We start from the raw sequence: 22,003 nt of genomic DNA, 5'->3' as shown, positions 1-22,003 counted from the left end.
TATTGAAATAATTAGACTGTACAAGCAGAATTTGTAATGCACATTAAAAAAAAAACCCTTCCATTTTCCCTTCTCTACTTTTCAAACCTGTTTTTGGAGACTTGTTTGGTCTTCTGTTCCTGAATGAAAATACAATTGGCCCTGTAGCTTTCCTAGTAACTTTCAGAAAGATAAAAATGACCTTATTTTACTACCCCAATGAGCCTTAGTAAAAATGACATGGAATACTAAAATAAAAATAGTAATAATTTTGGCTGTTGTTTTTATACTAGAGATTGTAACCAGAGATGTTCTACCTCCGAGCTCTATCTCCAAACCCATTTTATTTTATTTTTTTATTCTGAAACAGGGTCTTACTAAGTTGTTGAGAGTATAGTTACCAAGGCTGGCCTCAAACCTTCCATTCTTCTCTCTCAGCTTCCCAAGTACTGGAATTACTGGGTGGCATGCACTACTGCCCCTAGCTAGTAATTTTATTTTAAGGCTTAAGAAATTTACTGCAAGTTGACTCCTCTCTTTTAGCTCATGCTTAATTCTAGCTGTCCCTGCCTATGGGAAAAGAAGGACCATGAGCTGTTTCCTCTGTTTATGTGCCTTCAGTTTCTCCAAGTGAGGCCAAAGGAAGGTGATGCATTAAGAGCCAAGATAATGCTTACCTCTGTTCTAGCTAGCTAGCATTGGTGTAGGTATTTGAGGCTGACTATTTCTCTTGTGGGGTGATCTTTGAGGGTCTTTTGGAGAACTCCATCATCATCAGATCTCTCCCACAGCAGCTTTTTGTTGTTGTTGTTGTTTTGTTTTGCGGTACTGAGAACCCAGGGGCATTCTATCTCTGAGCTACACTCTCAACCCTATTTTTTAGTCTTTTTATTTTTGAAATAGGGTCTCACTGAGTTGCGAAAGGCCTCACTAAGTAGCTGAGGCTGGCCACAGACCTGTGATCCTCCTGTCTCAGTCTCCCAAGTACTGGGATGTCAAGCGTGCTCCACCACGCTCGGCTCTCACAGCAGTTGTTGATGTGGAGAATTACATTTTTTTCTGGCATTAAGGGGATACATCTAGCCTTCTTTTGCTGAGATCTATCTTTCTACTTCTCCAGAATTTATCTCTCTCATGATCTAAAATATTACGCTAAGTGACTTTCTCATTCCCTGTTGGTTCATGGGAAGCCCTCCATGTGCTTTGCTCTGACAAGAATCGATTCCAGAATAGACTCCTCTCTTGTTCTTCCATCAGAACAACTGAGCCAGCACCTCACTTTAGTTTTATCAGGTATAGCTTAACATTGGTTTACAACACTTCAGTGCTCTCTTATTGGTGATATTGATTGATTGGTAGACACTGGGGATTGAACCCAGGGGCATTCTACCTCTAAGCCACACACACCAGCCCTATTTTTAAATTTTTATTTTGAAAAAGAATCTTTCTAAGTTGCTGAAGGTCTTGCTAAGTTGCTGAGGCTGGCCTTGAACCCACGATCTTCCTATCTCAGCCTCCCAAGTCCTGGGACAACAGATGTGTGCCACCATCCCCAGCTGATATTAGTTTTATTGGAGTCATTTTCCTTATGCTTGAATTGAATACAGAGTATACACTCCATTAGGGAGGAGCACATCATACAAATGCTAATACTCTTCAAATATTCCTTTTTCTTTTTTGGGGGTTTAACGTTATTTTCCTTTTATAAAAGTTTTATTTTTAATCAAAAATAGTAACTGTATATATATATATGTACAATATTATGCTCCAATACATCTATATATTATATAGTAATCAAGTTTATTGTGAGTAATGTCCCCATTTTTTAATTACATACTCCTAAATTAAAAACTTGAACATCAATACATAATGTATTTTATTATTTATAAGATTGTGTTACTATGGTAACAGACTATGTATATAATAACACAAAGATAAAAATGTGAATAAATATTTGGATTCAGAAGAACAAAATATTTAAAAAAAGAAGTTTGTAAATATGCAAAAATATTTTGCTGGCTAAAGAAGTTTTCTGAATGGCTTTTATTTTCTTCCTTCTACTGAAACCCTAGTGAAAAGCATACACAAATGTATACAATAGATCAATCATAGTAGTCACCCATTTGATAACTGTGGAGGAAAGGCATTTAGGCAGGGAATCTGAATTTACTTAAAAATGTTGGTTATGCATTTGGTTCAGAAAATATTAATTAGTGATAATATTAAGCAATATATAGAATATACAAGTGCTTATACTGCTGAAAAGTAAAGCCTTTGATGAATATTCATGTACTTGCAAGGTCAATTGGAGCCATTTTATGGGGATCTGCAAACCAAGTTTACATATGTGGTCTGGAATGAAGGTATGACATCTTAATATTTACCAATTCATATTTATGGCAGTTTTGAGAATTTTTTTTTCTTCTGGAATAAGATACAATCAACATGTGATAACAAAAGAAATACTCTCTTGACTCCGTGTTTAACAAAAACACACTACTATTCTATGGATTAAGATCTTATCCAATATTATTTTAAAAGAGGAAAATAATTTGCTGGAAAACCCTGCTCCCTACATTTCAAGGAATTTGGAAAACATCACTATACCTGTAGAACTCACATCCATCAACAACAGGAAAACCAACCTCCAACCTGTGAGTTCATTTTGAGGCCTTACTTTTTACCTAGAGTGCTAACTCAGACTTCTGGTTATTTGGAAGCCTACAAAAGCTGAACTTAGGGGTTCAATATTCTCCTGTACTCTCAGGCCCTGCAGCATTTTGTTATATACTCTCCTGTTGCAGGGCTATGGGTTTCATTTAAAAGAATATCATAGATCTAGAATTATGATGTTCTTTTTCAGTCTCAAAGAAATAAAAATAGAAATGAAAAAAATGAAAAATGTTCAAGTTACAAAACTTCTCCACAAATTCCATGAAAGGAGACAGGAAAGAGGAAGAGCAACATTTTTACTTCAAAAGCTTCAAATTCCAGCTCTTATGCTTTCACTTTAAGACAGATTGAAAAAGATATGCTATCTCTGGGCTTTCTTCATATTTGTTCTTACATACTTCAATAATTTTCTAGATTGGAGGTGGGATTATGTATGTGATTAGGGATTGATGTAAATGTTCTGCTGATGGGACTGCATTGGGAGACATGCTGCTGTTTCTCCACTGACAGATTTAAGTATAAAAATAAAAAGAACAAATATCTCGCTTAATGTTTCCTTTTTGTCAAGACAGAGGCAAGACAAATCAAAGCATTTTCAAATCTATATAGATCAGAAACTGTACCTCAAATTCTCCTTGGAACACAATCAGAAGATTTTCTCTTCCATGACTTTAGACTCCCCAGAAGCAGCTGCTGATAATGTTGCCCTTACACCTTATCTCTTGTGGAGATTGCACTTCCAATAAATGTTAGCAGATAAATTCTCCCCAGCAATGTTTCCTTATGTCACATTTTTTTTGTTTGTTTGTTTTGCAGTAAGGACACTTACCATGAAATCTATTCTCCTAACAATTTTTTTTGTGGTACTCGGGGTGGAACCCAGGGGCTTTTCTACCTCCAGGTTATACTCCCAGACCTATTTTCTATTTTATTTGGAAACAGGGTCTCACTAAGTTGCCGAGAGCCTCACTCAGTAGCTGCGGCTGGCTTCAAACCTGTGCAATCCTCCTGTCTCAGCCTCCAAAGAGCTGGGATTACAAGCGTGCACCACCGCACCTGGCTCTCCTAACAATTTTGAAGTGCACAGAACCATATTGTTTACTATAGATGTGATGTAATACAACAGATCTATAGAATTTATTCATCTTAAAAACTGAAATAACTTATGTTCATTGAATAACTCCCCATATTCCCTACTCTCAAACCCCTGACAATCATTACTATGTTCCCTGATTCTATTAATTTGACCATTTTATATGCATCCTATGAGCATCATGCAGCATTTGTCTCTCTGTGACTGGCCTATTTCACTGAGCATAGTGTCCTCCAAAGCTTGCTTTAAAAAAAGTATAGGTAGTTTTGGCTTTGAGTGGTAGTGTGAGAATGCAAATAATCATTAAACCTGAAACTGTGCAATGTACAACCTTTATAATTGCTCCATGATTTTAATATTTTGGTCAAACATTAAAAACTCTTATTCCCCATTATAAATGTGTGATGAGACAAAAATACTAAAGATGATGTATCTTTAGTATGTAATTTTATGTTTTTTAATTTTCTTTTTTAAAATTTTTATTGGTGCATTGTAGTCATACATCTTAATGGAGTACAAGATGGTGGAGACATACGTGCACACATCACCCAATTAGTCCTTACCCCATTCCCACACAATTTTCTCCCCCTCATTGTTTGGCTTAGTGATTGATTTTGATATGTTTGTTAGTGTACATTGTGCACATTAGGGAATTTTTCTCTTCCCTTCTTCTATCCCCCAAGTTAGGTCGCCTTATTTGCTCATCTATAGTATCTCCTTTTTGTCTAGAGTTCCTCCTATGACCCATTTTCTTCCTAGCTTCCGCATATTAGGGAGAGCATCTGATTTCTTATTTTCGGTGACTGACTAATCTCACTTAGCATAATGTTCTTCAGTTCCATCCATTTCCCTGTAAATGACGTAACTGAGTACAACACAATTTTAAAAAAACATTGAAATTATAGTACTTTTTTTGTAAAAACTCTTAAAATTAGTTTGAACACTGCGTGCTTCCTTGTCATCTAACTTACAAAATAGAGCAAGCATTTTCCTATGCTTTGGTGAATTGTCATTCCACTTTCTGTTTGATTCGAACATTTTACCCTTTGCACTTTCAATGTTGCACAACACCTCTTACAACTCCTTTAAAATAAAGAATATTTTTGTTACTGCTTCCACTGGGGCTTCTTCATTCTTTCCTTCACAAACATTTTATGCATTTATGTCAATAAGGTTGTCTTCACTAAGTCCCCTACTATATATTTAGTGCCTCTCAAACAGGAAAGGTCAACAATCTCACAATCACTGTTTCTTCTATAACTCTATTTACATCCCATTTAAATTTAACCTGAAGTTCTATCAGTTTTATTTCTCTACTGCACTTCCATGTCCGTGAAGGTTCCATATTTTGATTAGCTCTTCTTATAAAATTTCTGTGTGGGAGCCAGGAGTGGTGGCACACACCTGTAATCCCAGTTCTTGGGAGGCAGAGAGGAGGATTGCAGAATTGCAGGTTTGCAGACAGCCCCAGCAACTTAGTGAGACTCTCAACAACTTAGTGAGGCCTTGTTTCAAATATAAAAAATAAAATAGGCCTGGAGGGGTAGCTCAGAGGTAGAATGACCGTGGGCTCAATCTCGAAATACACACACACACACACACACACACACACACACACACACACACAGTCTTTGAAATCGTGCCGCTGCTGTTTCAGTGAAAGATTCACTGTCCTTTGCAACATGATTTTCTGTTGCACCTCCTAGTGGAATCTGAATATCATCTTTTCCACCTAGAAGTGTCTGAATGCGTACATGAACAGATTTTTAGAACACACACAAATATCTATGGGCTTATCTCTAGGAGAAAAAGAGGCAGCACAACTATACTCTTTGCTGTCTGAATGTGACCTGAATAATAGATGCACAGTGGCAAGTCACCACAGAGTTTATAAGAAGTGATGTGATTGGTCACTGATCGTGATGTGCCTCTGTTATTTATATAGTGATTCATGAACTGAAGAGCTTCAGTGAAGTTTGTACTTACAACTAATGGTAACTAAAATTTGAATTGTGTTCTTGGAAGATGGGTGTTATTATCTAAATTGTGCTAATTAAAATTCATGCATATTTGGAGCATGTATAGGAAAGGCTGCCTGTACTCCAGATGTGTTTCCATTGCAGGACTCTTTGAAAATACCATTCCCTTCATCCCATACACTCTCCCCTCAGGTTTCACAGCTTCTTCCCTCTTCTCAGACTGGGAAATTAAATACCTATGAGATTAAATCTCCTATGAGATTCCTTCCTTAACTTTACTAAGTAGTCTTGTCATAGCTGTGTATATGTGTATGTGTAGGGGGGTACCAGGAATTGAACTCAGGGGCATTTTACCTCCAAGCTACACACTCAGCCCTTTTTATTTTTTATTTAGAAAAAGGGTCTTGTTAAGTTGCTGAGGATCTTGCTAAGTTCTTGTGTCTGGTCTTGTTATCCTCCTGTCTCAGCCTACCAAGTACTGAACATCTCACTTGGTCAAGTGCCCCAAACTGGAAAACTGGTGAGAAACAAGAACTAGTATTTACTTGTAGTGTGGTGAGAGTTAAATCTGGAGTACAATAACAGTGATCTACACACCCCCTTTAGACAGAATAAATATCCAGGGTTCTTAAGGACAAAAGGGTAAAGAAAGGGATACTGTACATCTTATCATACAAGTATATGAGAACTTGAGTGATTAAAAACTCTAAAACAATGTGCCTAAATCAAAGGGGGCCATGCTGTTTATACCACTGAAAACTCATTAGAGTAGTTACCACCCCTCTCAGTCCTGTCCAGTAGGTGGGGCAGGAAATGTTAGCTTGGGAAAAAGAGTTGTTTTTCAGTGATATCAAGAACTAACCAGGAAAATTTATCACTGGAAGGAAAGCAAACACAATGGCCGTACTTTAAATTCCTATCCTGTTTACTATCTTCTCATAGACCTCCCCTTGGCTCCAAAATGAAGCCGCCACACCTTTTTCCTAAGCTATATTAGAGCTAGAATAAAGGAGAAGAGCTCCACAATCGGATCATGTTAAAATGCCTCTAACACAAGCCTCTATTTTCTGGTCTGTATCAAGCATTTTCTTGCTTTGTGATGATAAGCACACACTTGACTATGCCAGGTAGAGCCATTAACATAAAGTTAAACTCCTATGGAGAATCTGTGCCTCAGTTGGAGGCAGCCTACTCTGGCTAACAAGCACCAGAACCACAGACCATATCATTATTTTATCCTTCTCATATAGTGCTGTGTCTTCTTGTACTAAAGTGTACAAGGCGTAAGCCAAAAGTAAACCGGAAATTGCTTTGGTAAACCAGACCTAAATAGCATTATCATTCTTCAGCTCACACACAAGGAGGATACAACATTGGGGCAAACAATGGGAACCATGTATAGATTTCCCATCAAACTGTCAAAGTGATGGATATGCTAATTACCCTGCGTTGATCACAACTCAATATATACATGAATCAAAATATCACATTGTACCTCATAAATGTGCACAAATATTATGTCAATCAAAATAAAATAAAATACCACAAATATTTTTAAAATGTCATTTGCAGCCTGGTTAAAGCCAGAGCCTTTGAAAAAGGTCTACCTCATTCCTTATATTAATTTGGCCCTTTGAAAAAATAATTGCAGATATTTCTTAACCTCAAATCACTAAATGGTAAGAAGTAGAGCCAAGGCAGTAATAGATTCTCATATTACCTTTATCCAAATATCTTCCTAGTTAGAAAATGGAAGAATATCTGCTACTCGCAGAATGAAGTCTTTCATTGCTAGCCTGGATTTTCCAAATCTGGTAAATTGGGGAGTGGGAGAAATTTGGATGTGTTCACTGGTATAACTGCACTTTGCTGGAAGAGAAAGTGCTCAATTTGAGTGAAATGTGGTCAATAAGAAGGTGACTTTGCCAGAATAGGAAAGAATTCAGTGTTAAATGATATTTTGAACCCCTTTGAGAATTTGAGGTAAAAACTTTAGTTTTTGGAATAAGAGAAGGCCAATAAACCTTGTGGCTAAAATTTTGATGTTTTCTTAACCTTTCATGAAGGCAAACGTTAGGGACATATTTTATTTTTTAAAATTGAGGTATTTTTTTCTGTACCTCAAAAAGGATGTTGAGGGGTAGATTGGTCAATTTGATCAATTTGGAAGGATAAAAGTAATGTTAAATAGTTTAATTTAAATAGTTTAAATAAAGCCCAGCATGGTGGCACACGTTTGTAATCTCAGCATTCCAGTTCTCAGACAACCTCAGCAGTAGTGAGGCCTAAGTATAGTGAGGCCCTCTGCAACTTAGTGAGACCCTGTTTCAAAATAAAGAATAAAAAGTAGGGCTGGGGGTGTAGCTCAGAGGTAGAATGCCCCTGGGTTCTATCCCCAGTACCGCAAAAAAAAAAAAAAAAAAAGTTTAAATATGCTTGAAATAGTTCAAGCTTTAAATAGTCCAGCTCTTAGCTGTAGGAATAAATTATGACCTTGGGAAGGTCATTTGCCATTGCTGTCCTTAATTTGCCACCTGAAAAACTGAAATTGAACTAAATCAGAGATTCTACATGTTTTTGTTTTCCAGAATACTCATGAAACTTATAAGCCTAAGATTTCTCAATTCTCTTTAATTCCATCCCTTTCTTTCATTCCCCAAAAGGTACATTAGAAAGCATGAAAGGGAAAGCAACTTTATTCTCACAAGAAAACCTTCAAATGACTCAGTTGATACTAAAAACCTCAAATCGTAGCTGAATGAAGTGGTATGTGCTTATAGTCCCAGTACTTGGATGGCTGAGACAGGAGGATCACAGGTTCGAGACTAGCTTCAGCAATTTAGTGAGACTCTGTTTCAAAATAAAAATAATAAATAAATAAATAAATAAATAAATAAATAGGGCTGGGAGCATAGCTCAGAGGTAAAATGCCCCTGAATTCAATCGCCAATACCAAAAACAAAAACAAAAAAACCCACAAATATTTGCCAAATTCATTCACTTTATTATTAGCAGTTATAGAAATTTTAACAAAAGTTCACTTCCTTACTGTTGCCACAGGCTGATATGTGGTATAAATTATTGATAACTGAGTAACAAAGTGCTTCTAAAATGCCTTAGTTAATATTCTAAAATCATGGAACTTCTTTGAGAATTGAAGAATTCAGATGAGGGCTAAGTCTGTGCAGACATATTATTAAAGGGCTAGAAACCTGAAGCTGCTGAAAATCTGTGGCTTCTTTTAGTTCAATTACTAAAAACAACAAAGTAGAAAAAAAAATTCTACTACTGGCCAAAGGAAACATCATGTCACCATTCCTGTCCTGATAGCATGCCTTGTATGATTTTCTGAAGTCCAGTTAAGTTATACATTTTTTCAAAAGGCATTTATTTTACATTTTGACATAAAATGTGAATAATCGAAAGAACACTATTTTTCTCCTCTAAGCAAGAACATGAATGGTTTGCAATAGTTTCATCAGCGTGTCCACGTGTGTATGGATGTGCGTATGTGTGGGATGAAGGAACATAATGAGTTATGTGAGTCCTTATAGAGGTCTGGAATAAAATAGCTGAAAACCAGTCACCTCCAGCTCCAATCCATAACCTCCACAGAATTGGGTGGCTTAGCTCAATATCCTTTGAAGAAATTTCTATTTGTGAGATGAAATTGAACTGCACTTACAAATTGCTCTTCTCTGATAAAGAAAGAGATTTTTTAGTGGTTTCTTTAAGAGCTCTAAGTGGTTTTCCTAATAGGCAACAAATCATAGGACACTATTATCCAAACACAGCCAGGCTCCAGAGCCTTGTTTGTGAGATGGAAAACCTGTGTATTGGGTGTTTTTATGAGTCTTGGTATCTGATCCTATTGATTTTGTAAAAAAAAATTAATTGACTAAAAATGATTGATCTGGGGGCCTGTGTGGATGGCTTCAGCCTCACTTCAGCTGCTATTTTATCATGTCATGGCAATATGGCTGCTAACTGGCAAACTGCAATCCCTGCATTGTGGTGCTGCCCAACTCCAAGCACATTTCCCATTATTCTCTAGGGTTAAGCACACCTGGTATGTTGTGTAACATGGGTCTTCTACTTTTCTCAAGTGATGGAAGAGAGAAAATGTACTCAACTCTTGGATAGAAGGCAAAAAACCAAAGTAAAAAAAAATATCCCAGGGAGCTTTTCTCTGTTATTGAGGAGGTTTGTTAAAGGTTGTAGTTCTTACTGGAGATCAGCAATTCTGAATTCATCTAGCTGGCAAGTATTGTGGCTAAATAACACAATAGGAAAGAAAAATACCCATTCCACATGAGAACATCATGTTTAAACCAATTTGATGAAAACTTATTTTTTCAATATAGACACATACAATTGAGTTTATCATAACCTTCATGACTTGGAGGCTTTTTTTTGCGGGTTTGGGGATGGAACCCAGGGTCATTTGACCTTCGAGCTACACCCCCTGCCCAATTTTTTATTCTTTATTTTGAAACAGGGTCTCACTGAGTTGCAGAGGGCCTCATTAAGTAGCTGAGGCTGTCCACAAACTGCGATACTCCGGTCTCAACCTCCCAAATGCTGGAATTACAAGTGTGTGCCACCACGCCTGGCTGACTTGAGGCTTTTATATTTTCAAAGAATAAGTACAGATTTGGGTTTAGTTAGCCATGTTTCGCCCATTCCCTATTCCCTATGAGCGATGGTCAGCCAGGATTTCTAGAAATGCAGTCTGCCTACTGGGCATAGACAAGAGGATAGTAGTACCTTTAAAAAAAAGCCCAATCAGTTGGATCAAGTTTTACTTGTCAAATTTAACCTACAATAATTGGGGGAAAACAGCATCACTGTAATTTCCCAAGAGTAGTAGAAGTTTAAGTTCCAAGTTTTGATTATTTTTTCATTCGAGTATTTTTAACTCAGTGAATTCTCTTTGTTAAAAACTATGGACTACTCCACCATCTTGTATCCCATCAAGATGTATAAATACGATGCACCAATAAAAAAGTTAAAAGCTATGGAGGAATATTTCATCACATTTTATCTGATGTAACAATGAACATTGGTTTGTTAACTTATAGGCTTCACACAAATTTTCAAGAATTATCAGTAGACTGTGACTTTATGTCTCTGGAATGATCTTATTTGCCACTTTTATCTGCAACATCCTGAGAAGGACATGGCACATGTAGGTGTTCAGTGAGTATTTGTTGAATGAATGATTGAACCAACTTGTAATGTATACAGAGCAAGTATTACCATTTTCTCCATTTTATAGGTGAAGTGACATTACAGATAAGTTTAGTGTCTTGTTCAAGGTCATACAGTCAGTAGTGATAGAAGCCTAAAACATAGTTCTTGAGACTCCCAAACCTAAGGTTTTCTCAAGTTATGTGTTCCAACTCTGATGCTAATTGGTAATCCACATAATCTCTATGGATTTCATATATCTTATATATAAAATAAGAGAGAGCATTGTTTCATGGCTCTGAGGTTTCACCTAGGTCTAATACTATAGGTTTAATTTACATTATAATTTACAATGTCATGGTGGCTCCTAAGAGCCTTATAATCACCAAAGAAGTGACGCAAAGTGGAATCCAGAGAACCTAAAGCTGTCAATGTTCTAGGAAAGGGAAGCCCAGGGCCACTGTCAGATTAAGTTCACTTCCTAATAGTGGAAGAAAACATCAGACTAGAACCTCCTTCCTTTAGGAAGTCAGTGCAGTTGTTTTGGAGTTTGGTTTAGTTTGTAAAGAGGCTCTGGGAAAATTCTATATGATTGTCAACAATCAACTATGTTACAGGAAAACTTCTATAAAACTAAAAGCTTTCTGGCGACAGTATCTGTAGCTGATAGCTAATATCCACCTCCTCACTGACACCCTTCATGCCACCTTCAAACATGTGCTCAATGGCTGTAAGCAGCATGTCAACTTTTATAATGAATTTGTTGGAGACAATCTCCTTTGCACACACCACCAACAATTTGAATTTTGTAAAAAGAAATAAATACTGTTATTCCCATCACATGTAAGGCTTCTTTGCAGCAGCTTTGTAAATATTTTCCTAGTTGCTATTTGCAAGCCTTATTAAGAAGGAACTGATTTATCCCGACACCCTAAATTGATATATTGTTTTCCAGTAAACCCAAATACAAGCTGAAGACCCTGTGTAAATTCATTCCTCTACTTCCTTCAGCAAGTTTAAAATGTACACAAATGGAAGACATCAAGAACATTTAGTCTGTTGTACCTGCCATAGTTGGCTCGCCCTCCCCAGTGCACAATGAAATCTGATTTCCGAAAGACTGAGAAATGAAACCTCAGCTGGAATTAAAAAACATCTGTCTCACATAAGAGTAGATCACAGCATTACACTCTGCAGAAAGAGGCCTTTTACGGCTGCACTTATCTACAGAATATAATTCCATTTATTGCCATGGTTTCTAAATCAGACTCAAATCACCGACACTCACTTACCGAAAATTTCGAACCACAAACTTGTGACCATTTCTAAGAGCTGCACTGTTCAACAGGATCCTCAAATTAAACAGCATCTTTTGATATTGAAAAGGGTAGAATCTCTGCTCTTGAAAACTCCACAGCAAGTCAGCCGGTGGGAGCCAGCTAAAAGCTACAAATGCTTTCGATTGCAGAGAAAGAGCAAAGGTTGTATCACCCTTCAACCACCTTATCCGATTGTTCTGGCTTAGAGATACTGCAGGGCAGGGTGCTGGGGCATTTGAACTTTAAGCCTAACTTCAGTGTTGTGTATTTTTTGTGAAAGAAAAAAAAATCCTGCCTCTTTTAGTGTCCAGCCTTCTCATTTCCCATAATGTACTTATCCTGTCACATGCTTGCATAAAATCAGTTGACAAGTACCCATTAAACATGTAATGTATGCAAGGCACTGCAGTGCTAGCTGCTGTGAAGGAAGGTACATGGAAATAACTCATTCAGAAAATGGGAATTGGCAGTGCAGAACCCCAGATGTAGATGTGACAGCCCTGAGTATTTCCATTTTCCTACCTCTCAGTTCCAGCCTTTCCACAAAAAACTAATACAAAGAAATAGCTTGGGAGCTTGTTGTCGTCGTTGTTGTCGTCGTCAGGAAGCAAGAGGGGATAGAAGTATAATTAAAAGATCTCAGTCCTGGAGTTCCCCTTTAAGCCCTGCACACAGTAGGTCTTTGAAAATGTTTGCTTATTGATTCTTGCAGAAGCTCACACTCAGTAGAAATGAGGGCAGGGTACTGTATTCCCCTCCCTTGATAGCCTCTCCAAATACTGAGGTAACTATCTACAGTTTTATATTCATTCACTTATCCATAGCTATCAATCAGAAGTTTCTAAATTCTATTCTGTGTTTCAAAATGGACTAAAGAATTTCGGAGATGGAAATGATTTCATTATAGCAGAGTTTACATTTCAATAAAGATGATAAAACATGTAAATAAATATACATAATACCAGCCCATAGGAGCGGTTCAGATAAAGTTTTCCCATATAGAGAAGGGGGAGCATTCCAACATAGATAGGACAGTAAGCAGGGGAGTAGAGATAGGAATGGGAACTGTCTTTCCTGGTCAAGATATATATGACTTAGCAAACTCAGAGAAGCACTTGCTTGAAGTTTGTAGAGTACGATAGTGCTCTTTATTTTTATTTTTTGTGATGTCAGGGATTGAATCCAGAGGCATTCTCTCTCTGAGCTACTCTTCCAAGCCCTATTTTATTTGGAAACAGATTCTCACTAGTTTGCTGAGAAACTCTTTAAGTTGCTTAGGTTGTATTCAAACCTATAATCCTCCTATCTCTGCCTTCCAAGACCAGGATTACATGTGTGCACCACTATACCTAGCAATCAGGGTTATTTATTTATTTATTTATTTTTTGCGGGTCTGGGAGTGAACCCAAAGGTATTCGACCTCCGAGCTACACCTCCTGCCCTATTTTTTATTCTTTATTTTGAAACTGGGTCTCACTGAGTTGCAGAGGGCCTCACTAAGTAGCTGAGGCTGTCTGCGAACCGCGATCCTCCGGTCTCAGCCTCCCAAATGCTGGGGTTACAAGCATGCGCCACCATGCCCGGCTAATCAGGGTTTTTAAAAAACTAACTGTGGCCCTTCAGGAATTGTGATGTCATAATATAGCAGAAAAATAAATCTTGACACTGTTTTATTTTACTTATGGAGGATGACGTAAGATAAAAAGAAGGAAAGACTGAAATGTTCAAACCTGTGCCAAACATTCTGTTCTGGAAAGAATATTCCAAGCAGAAGCAACTGTTTGTAAAGGCACTGAGATGAGACAGTAGACAGTGAGTGCTCCAAGAAGAAAAATAAATGGCTGCTTTGTTGCAAAAGACAGTAAAGTATTTTTGAAGAGGCAAAACAGGGCCAGTTGTTGGATAGATTTCAAAGACCAAAATTGCTCACATAATACAAGGAGGGAAATTGAATGTTTTCACAGTGTTTTAGGAAGAAGAAGCCAAACTGTATATTAGCAGAAACCCTTTATCTACAACGTACATCTTCAGTGAACTGGGCTAACCATGGCAGCAACTTGTGTGAGCAATGCTTAGGAAGAAATCAAGAGGTATCTGCAGCTTCATGCAAGAGAATATGGACAATATTTCTGAGATGCCAAAGCAGCTCACAAACCCTTATCAGTCTAAGAAAGTAAGAGCCCAAACCTAGAAGGGACTTAGAGAAATTGAAGCTGCCCATAGAGATGAGAGGACAGGAGCTGCACCATAAGTAGAAGGGCTATAATGTTAATTTTACTGAGTCTTAAAAGACAGCCTATCTCAACTGTCTGAGCCATATGTGGACCCTGTTTCCCTTACAGGCTTTGATGTTGATTTTCAGAATTCATTAGCCCCTACATGATTTCTTTAATTCAGCTTCAACTGCCTTGTTTGGCTTCCTACTTAGGTCCCTTAGTTCACCCAGCTTTCTATTTATTCATTTTTTTCTTCTAACCAACAAGAGTTGTGCTGGGTCTCTGCCCTGGGTGGGCTCTGAAACATATAGTGATAAACAGGAGGTATCTCTTTTTTTCCATATGGAGTTCATCATTTTGAATGACTCCAGAATATAATTTCTATCTCTGCACTTTGACCTCATACATCCTAACCAATGGAAAGGGGTGTTTTACTTACTCCCTTGCTTCAGTTTAAATGAGATTCCCTGGCTTGACTTGACCCCCTCAATCAGGTTCCATCATTGTTGGGAGGGGGACTTCGCTGGGTTTCATGAAGAAAGTGTCACTGATCTTTAATTAATTGCAAAAGTTGAGAAAGAACCCTGAAAGTAGACTCAGAAAAAGGAACACATATAGTATGTCAAGTAACAACATATGAGTCACAACTGGAAGTACGGATCCATCCCATCCATTGATCATTTAAACAAATCTCTATCACCAGCAAAACACCATGAAACACATAAAATCATGGATGTCTGTGTCCTGTTTGTATCTGCTTGGCATTCAGTCTTCCCATACATACATTATTGTATACATTATTAACACATATTAATTGTACAAACCAATGAGATTCACTGTGATATTTCCGTACATGCATATATTATGCATTGATTGTTCTCATCCTTCCTTTATTTATTCTCGCCTCTTACCCCAACCACCCACCCAATCCCTTATAATTCCTCTTCTACTTTCAGGTCATCTTTTTGTTTATTTGTGTTTCTTATATGAGAGAAAGAATATGATACTTGTCTTCTTGTGTCTGACTTATTTTTCTTAATATGCTGTTCTCCAATTTCATTTATTTTTTTGCAATTGATAGAAATTCATTTTTATGGCCATGCAATACTCCATTGTGTGTGTGTGTGTGTGTGTGTGTGTGTGTGTGTGTGTGTACCATATTTTCTTTATCCATTTTTCCACTGATGACCACCTAGGTCAATTACATATATTGGATGTTATGAATGGTGGCGCAATTAATATGATTATGCAGTTAACTCTTTCTCATGTTGATTTTATTTATTTTAGATATATACACAAGAATGGGATATCTGGATAATATGCTAGTTATATTTTTGTTTTTGAGTGATCTCTAATGTTTTTCACAATGGCTATACTAATTTGCATCCCTACCAACAGGGTATGTGTTCCTTTTCCCCCACATCTTCATCAACATCAATTTTTTTCTGTTTTTTTATGATAGACAATCTAAATTTCATAAGATAGATTCTCATTGTAGTTTTGACATTATTTTCTTGATGGCTAGAAACACTGCACATTTTTTCATATATTTAATATCTGCCATTTCTTTTTTTGCTTTACGGATTCATTATAGTCACACAGCATAATGTAAATCATATTTAGAATGACATACATGCACACAGTACTTGACCCCCCCAGCCTCTCCATTTCCCTCTGTCTCAATACCAAGCACACAGATTCACAATGGTATATTAACATGTATATACATAGTTGATGGTAGTATTTCAATTAATGAACCTCAGTCTTCCTCCTCCTCTCCCCTTCCTCTATGCCTCCACTGAGATTTTCCTCCATTATCTGGAATCCCTCTGGTATTCCAAATACTCACTAGCTCATGCATTTTAGAGAAAACATATGATCCTTCACTTTCTGTGCTTGGCTAATCTCACTTTATATAATGTTCTCTAGGTCCTTCTATTTTCTTGCAAAGTATGTAATTTTGTTCTTCTTTATTGCTGAGTAGAATTCCATTGTGTGTATTTCCCATAATTTTGTAATTCACCCAGGATTGATAGACACCTAGGTTGGTTCCATAGCTTGGTTGTTGCGAATTGTGCTGCTATAAACATGGGTATACATATATTACTGTAGTTCTCTGGTTTCAATTCCTTTGGAAAGATACCCAGTAGTGCTATAGCTGGATCACATGGTGGATCCATTTCCAATCTTCTAAGGAATTGCCACACTGATCTCCATAGTGGCCAAACCAATTTGCACTCCCACCAACAATGTAGAAGAGTTCCTATTTCCCCACATGCTCGCCAACCTTTGGTGTTATTTTACTTCTTGATGACTTCTTTTCTGATTGGGGTTAGATGGAATCTCAGTGGAGTTTTGATTGCATCTCCCTGATGGCTAATGATGTTAAACATTTTTTCATGTACCAATTGGCCATTTGTATCTCTTCTTTTGTGGAGCATCTATTCAATTCAGTTTCCTATTTCTTGATTGGCTATTTGTTTTTTTAGTGTAGAGTGTTTTAATTTCTTTGTATATTCTGGATATTAGTCCTCTATCAGAGGGATAGCTGGTAAAGATCTCCTATTCTGTAGGCTTTATTTTTAGATGCTTGATTATTTCCTTTGATGAGCAGAAACTTTTTCGTTTGATGCCATCCCACTTGTTAATTCTTGTATTAATTCCCTGAGCTTTGGAGATCTTGTTGAGGCAATTACTGCCTGTGCCTATATGTTGGAGTGTTGAAACTATGCCCTCCTCTAATAGCTTCACAGCATCTGGTGTAACTTCCAGGTCTTTGATCTGTCTGGAGTTGAATCCTGTGCAGGGTGGGAGGTAAGGATTTAGTTCCATTTTCCTGCAAATGGATAGCCAGTTTTCCCAACACATTTTTTTGAAAATACTGTCTTTTCTCCAGCATATGTATTTGGCACCTTTGTCAAAGATCAATTGACTATCAGTGTATAGATTTGTTTCTGTATCTCCTATTCTGTTTCATTGGTCTGTGTGCCTGTTTTTGTGCCAATACCACACTGTTTTAACATTCACAATAACTGCAAAACCAATTAAGTATCTAGGAATAAACATAGCCAAAAGGTAAAAGACCTCTACAATAAAAATTAGAAAACACTAAAGAAAAAATTGAAGACCTTGGAAGATAGAAAGATTCCCCTTGCTCTTAGATGGGCAGAATAAATATCATCAAAATGGCCATTGTATGAAAGTGATCTACAGAATCAATGCAATCCCTCTCAAAATACCAATATCTTTCTTCATAGATCTAAAAAAATTCACAAATTTCATACGGATAAACAAAAGACCCAGAATAACCAAAGCAATTCTCAGCAATAAGAAACATGCAGGACACATCACAATTTCTGACTTCAAATATCTGCCATTTCTTAAGTACTCATAGGGCTCTCTCTCTCTCTTTCTCTCTATCTATCTATCTATCTATCTATCTATCTATCTATCTATCTATCTCTGCAGTACTGGAGATCAAACCCAGGGGCATCTACCTCCAACCTACACTGCCAGGCTTATTTTTTTATTCTTTATTTTGAAACAAGGTCTCACAAAGTTGCAGAGGGCCTCACTAAGAAGCTGAGACGAATCTGCGATCCTCCTGTCTCAGCCTTCCAAGTACTGAAATTTCAAACATATAACATCAAGCCCGGTTACAGCTGTCTTCATGAAAATAAATTTCCCACTTTCCTCACCTCTTCTGTGGACAAATATGAAGTATGTTTACCATGCTCCCTTAAAGGTCCTCAATGGAATTTATCTCAATTGCTCACAGTAGTAACCTGTTCAACCCTGAAGCCTGTATTATCTACCTTCATTTCCTTGCCTCACTTCTACTTTTACTCTACACCAGCTTTCTAAAACCATCTCCAAAGTAAACCATTTGAACCCAAACCTCTTTATCACTGTCTGTCTGTGTGAGTTCTCAACTTTTGCATAGGTCTACCCTTCTTAAAACTTTTCAACCTTCTACTTCTTGTCCTCTTTCCCCATGCTCTACTATCTTTGATTTGGTATCTGATATTTTAATTTCAACACCCTTATGCTCAAATTTAGTTCCAGTTGTCCTGGAACTAGCGTTGTATTGGTAAATGTTTAAAGCTCTGATATGTAACATTCTTTTATTTCTGTGGTCTAAATACTCCCACCATGGCCAACTTGAAGCTACTAATAGATCACTAAACACAGAGTTGAAAGAGTTCGGTATAAAATTAGCCTTTCAAGTCACTGTGAGATGGCTCCTATATCCTATTGCCTACAGTTGCCATTCAGTAAAGAGGAACATCTCAAAGTTTGAAAATAAATATTGAATGCAGATTGTTAAGGATCTTGAAATCCAGATTATTAATTAAGAATTTAATACATAGAGAAAGTTGTTAAAGTTTTGAAGCTGGGGCAGGCAAGAAGACAATTATCATAGCTGGAAATGGTGGCACACAACTGTAATCCCAGTATTTCAGAGGCTGAGACAAGAGAATCACCAGTTTGAGGGCAATGTAGCAAGACCCTCAGTAACCTAGTGTGACTCTGTCTCAAATAAAAAATAAAAAAGGGAGCCAGGAGTGGTGGTGTACGCTTGTAATCCCAGCATTTGGGAGGCTGAGACAGGAGGATTGCGGTTTGCGGCCAGCCTCAGCTGCTTAGTGAGGCCCTTGCAAATCAGTGAGACCCTGTTTCAAAATAAAGAATAAAAGACAGGGCAGGGGGTGTAGCTTGGAGGTATAATGCACCCGGATTTCATCCCCAGTACTGAAAAATAAAATAAAATAAAACAAAAAGGGGATGAGGGTGTAGATAGAAGGTAGAATGCCTTTGGGTTGGATCTTAAATACTGCTAAAAGACATGTATTATTATTTACCTTGTATATTAAAACCATTAATCTGGTACCACCTTTTTTGCGGTATGGGGGGTGGAACCCAGCAGCATTCTACATCTGAGTTACACCCCCAGCCTAATTCTTTATTCTTTATTTTGAAACAGGGTCTCACTGAGTTGCAAAGGGCTCACTAAGTAGCTGAGGCTGGCTGCGAAACATGACCTCCTGTCTCAGCCTCCCAAATGCTGGAATTACAAGTGTGTGCCACTACACCTAGCTATATCTGGTACCACCTTTTAAGACATATATAGGGAAAACGGAGGCAAAAAGAAAAAGAGGTTATTGTGTGATGACAAGGGCCTAAATCCATGCTGGGGCTATAAAAATAAGTAGAAAAAAGGGATGGATACAAGAGACATCTAGGGATTAGAATCCACCTATTAAGCAGGCATGGTGGCACATGCTTGTAATACTGATACTTAGGAGGCTGAGATAGGAGGATAGCAGGTTCAAAGCCAGCCTTGTCAACTTAGAGAGGCCATCTGCAACTTAGTTAGATCCTATTTCCAACTAAATAAAATAGGGCTGAGGATATAACTTGGAGGTAGAATGCCTCTGGGTTCAACCCCCAATCAAAAAAAAAAAAAAAAAGAATTCATCTAACCCCAGGTGGTTAGATGTCAAGAAAAAAGAGATGGACTCTAGGATTTCAAGTTTATGATAGCATGTTTGAGTCTAAATTTTCAAGTAGACAAATGTTACCATTGGAGACATAAAGAATGTGACTTTTATAACATTTTAAGTTTGTAAGCATTATATATGAAATTGAAATATTTCTTTGAATACAGTGCATTTCTAGTGAAATTCAAGCACTGAAGAGGAAATCGACATGATAAAAGAAAGAATAAAGAGAATGATATTTGAAGATCAAATGTGACCTCTGACTCAGTCACTGACTGATGGTGAATTTCGCTGAGTCACTTGAAACCATCAGAGCCCTCACCTGTCGAAATAAAGTTTTTAATAAATGAGCTATGACAGTGTTTGGGAAACTTTAAAGTGCTAACCAAACAAGAGGTACAGTATCATCTAACAGCCTGGGCAATGCTATTATACAATAAAACAATTGCAAATTTGAGTTCTGTCCAAATAAAGTATATGACTGTTACTGAAGTAAGAAACTGATTTATTTCAATGTTGGTAATTACATGGTTGTCTGGTATCTTAAAGATCCTAAGAAACCACAACATTTGCATATGTTTACACACTTTATCTTCAAAGTTCTCTGAAATCATTGCAGGTAATCTATTTTTTTTACTGGATCTGAACAAAGATGATTGTATCCCTGTATACATCCTGTGACTATACGAAGTAGCCTTACTTAGAAGGTAACTATGGTTGGCATTCTGAAAAAGGAAGAAACCTTAGTTATTATTATTAAATTGCAAACTAATTACCTTATCTATCATGAAAACCTTGTTATATGAAATTATTTATGTCCTGATTTTTTTTTTTTTTTGTGGTACTGGGGTGGAGCCCAGAGGCTTTCTACCTCCCGGCTATACTCCCAGACCTATTTTATACTTTATTTGGAAACAGGGTCTCATTAAATTGCTGAGAGCCTCACTAAGTAGCTGAGGCTGGCTTCGAACCTGTGCGATCCTCCTGTCTCTGCCTCCCAAGCACGAGGATTACAAGCGTGCGCCACCACGCCCGGCTCTATGTCCTGCATTTTAAATCATTCTGAATTGTGGTTTTTGTTACTTGCAGTCAACTGCCTGCTACTAAACAATTTAGCTTAGGTTTTGAACATTTATTTATCATAAATGGGAAAAATAGTGTCTAGTTCAGAATTTATTTATTGGTTGAATAAACTTGAATAAGTCAGTTTCCATATATACAAGTTGAAACAATACATGTCTTGCATCTTTATTTTTGGCTAAATGAATATGCTTAATATGTTTTGTTATTTTAAAAAAATATTTAAATTAGCATGCAATGAACTTAACTTTTTGTTTGTACAGTACTATGAGTTGTAAAACATGTATAGCACCAAGCGTGGTGGCGCACACTTGTAAACCCAGAGCTTGGGAGGCTGAGACAGGAAGATTGCACAGGTTTGAAGCAAGCCTTATCTACTTAGTGAGTCTCTCAGTGACCTAGTGAGACCCTGTTTCCAAAAAAAGTATAAAATAAGTCTGGGAGTATAGCTCGAAGGTAGAAAAGCCCCTGGGTTCCAACCCCAGTACCACAAAAAGTGTATTGATTTGTGTAAACACTACCATAATCAGGATATAGAATAGTTCCATCATCCCAAAAAACTTCCTGTTAAATCCATCTGTAATCATATTCTATTCTCCTATAACCCCTGGTATATTGATCTTTTCACACTCCTCTATAGTTTTGACTTTTCCAGCTTGTAATATAAATGGAATCATACAGTAGGCAATCTTTTGAGACTGATTTCTTTCAATCAGCATGATGTTTTTGAGACTTTTTCATGTTGCTATGGGTATCACTAGTTTGTTATTTTTTATTGTTAAGCAGTATCCCATTGAATGGTATATCACAGTTTATTTATCACAACCCCATTAAAGGACATTTGGTGTCATTTTCTGTTTAGTCAAGTTATAAACAGATCTTTTACAAATGTTTGCATATAGGTTTTTGTGAAATTAAGTTTTATTTACCTAAGAGCTAAGCGTAGAATAGTGGGAACACATGCTATTTATAT

General features: G+C 37.2%; 1 protein-coding gene across 3 annotated transcripts in view; it reads right to left on the bottom strand.

Moving 5' to 3' along the window:
- The window catches only part of OTC (ornithine transcarbamylase), a gene marked incomplete at both ends in the record, with an annotated part of 57,684 nt that extends 45,401 nt beyond the window's left edge, over positions 1–12,283 (bottom strand). For all 3 annotated transcript variants that reach the window (XM_080718283.1, XM_080718285.1, XM_080718284.1), the window contains one exon: positions 12,207–12,283. In XM_080718283.1, the coding sequence (XP_080574409.1) occupies positions 12,207–12,283 (77 nt within the window). The remainder of the gene's footprint in view (positions 1–12,206) is intronic.
- Positions 12,284–22,003: the final 9,720 nt, after the last annotated feature.

This window comes from Muscardinus avellanarius, assembly GCF_963383645.1.
Source record: "Muscardinus avellanarius genome assembly, chromosome: X".
Lineage (NCBI taxonomy): Eukaryota > Metazoa > Chordata > Mammalia > Rodentia > Gliridae > Muscardinus > Muscardinus avellanarius.
This window is presented reverse-complemented; position numbering and strand designations above follow the sequence as displayed.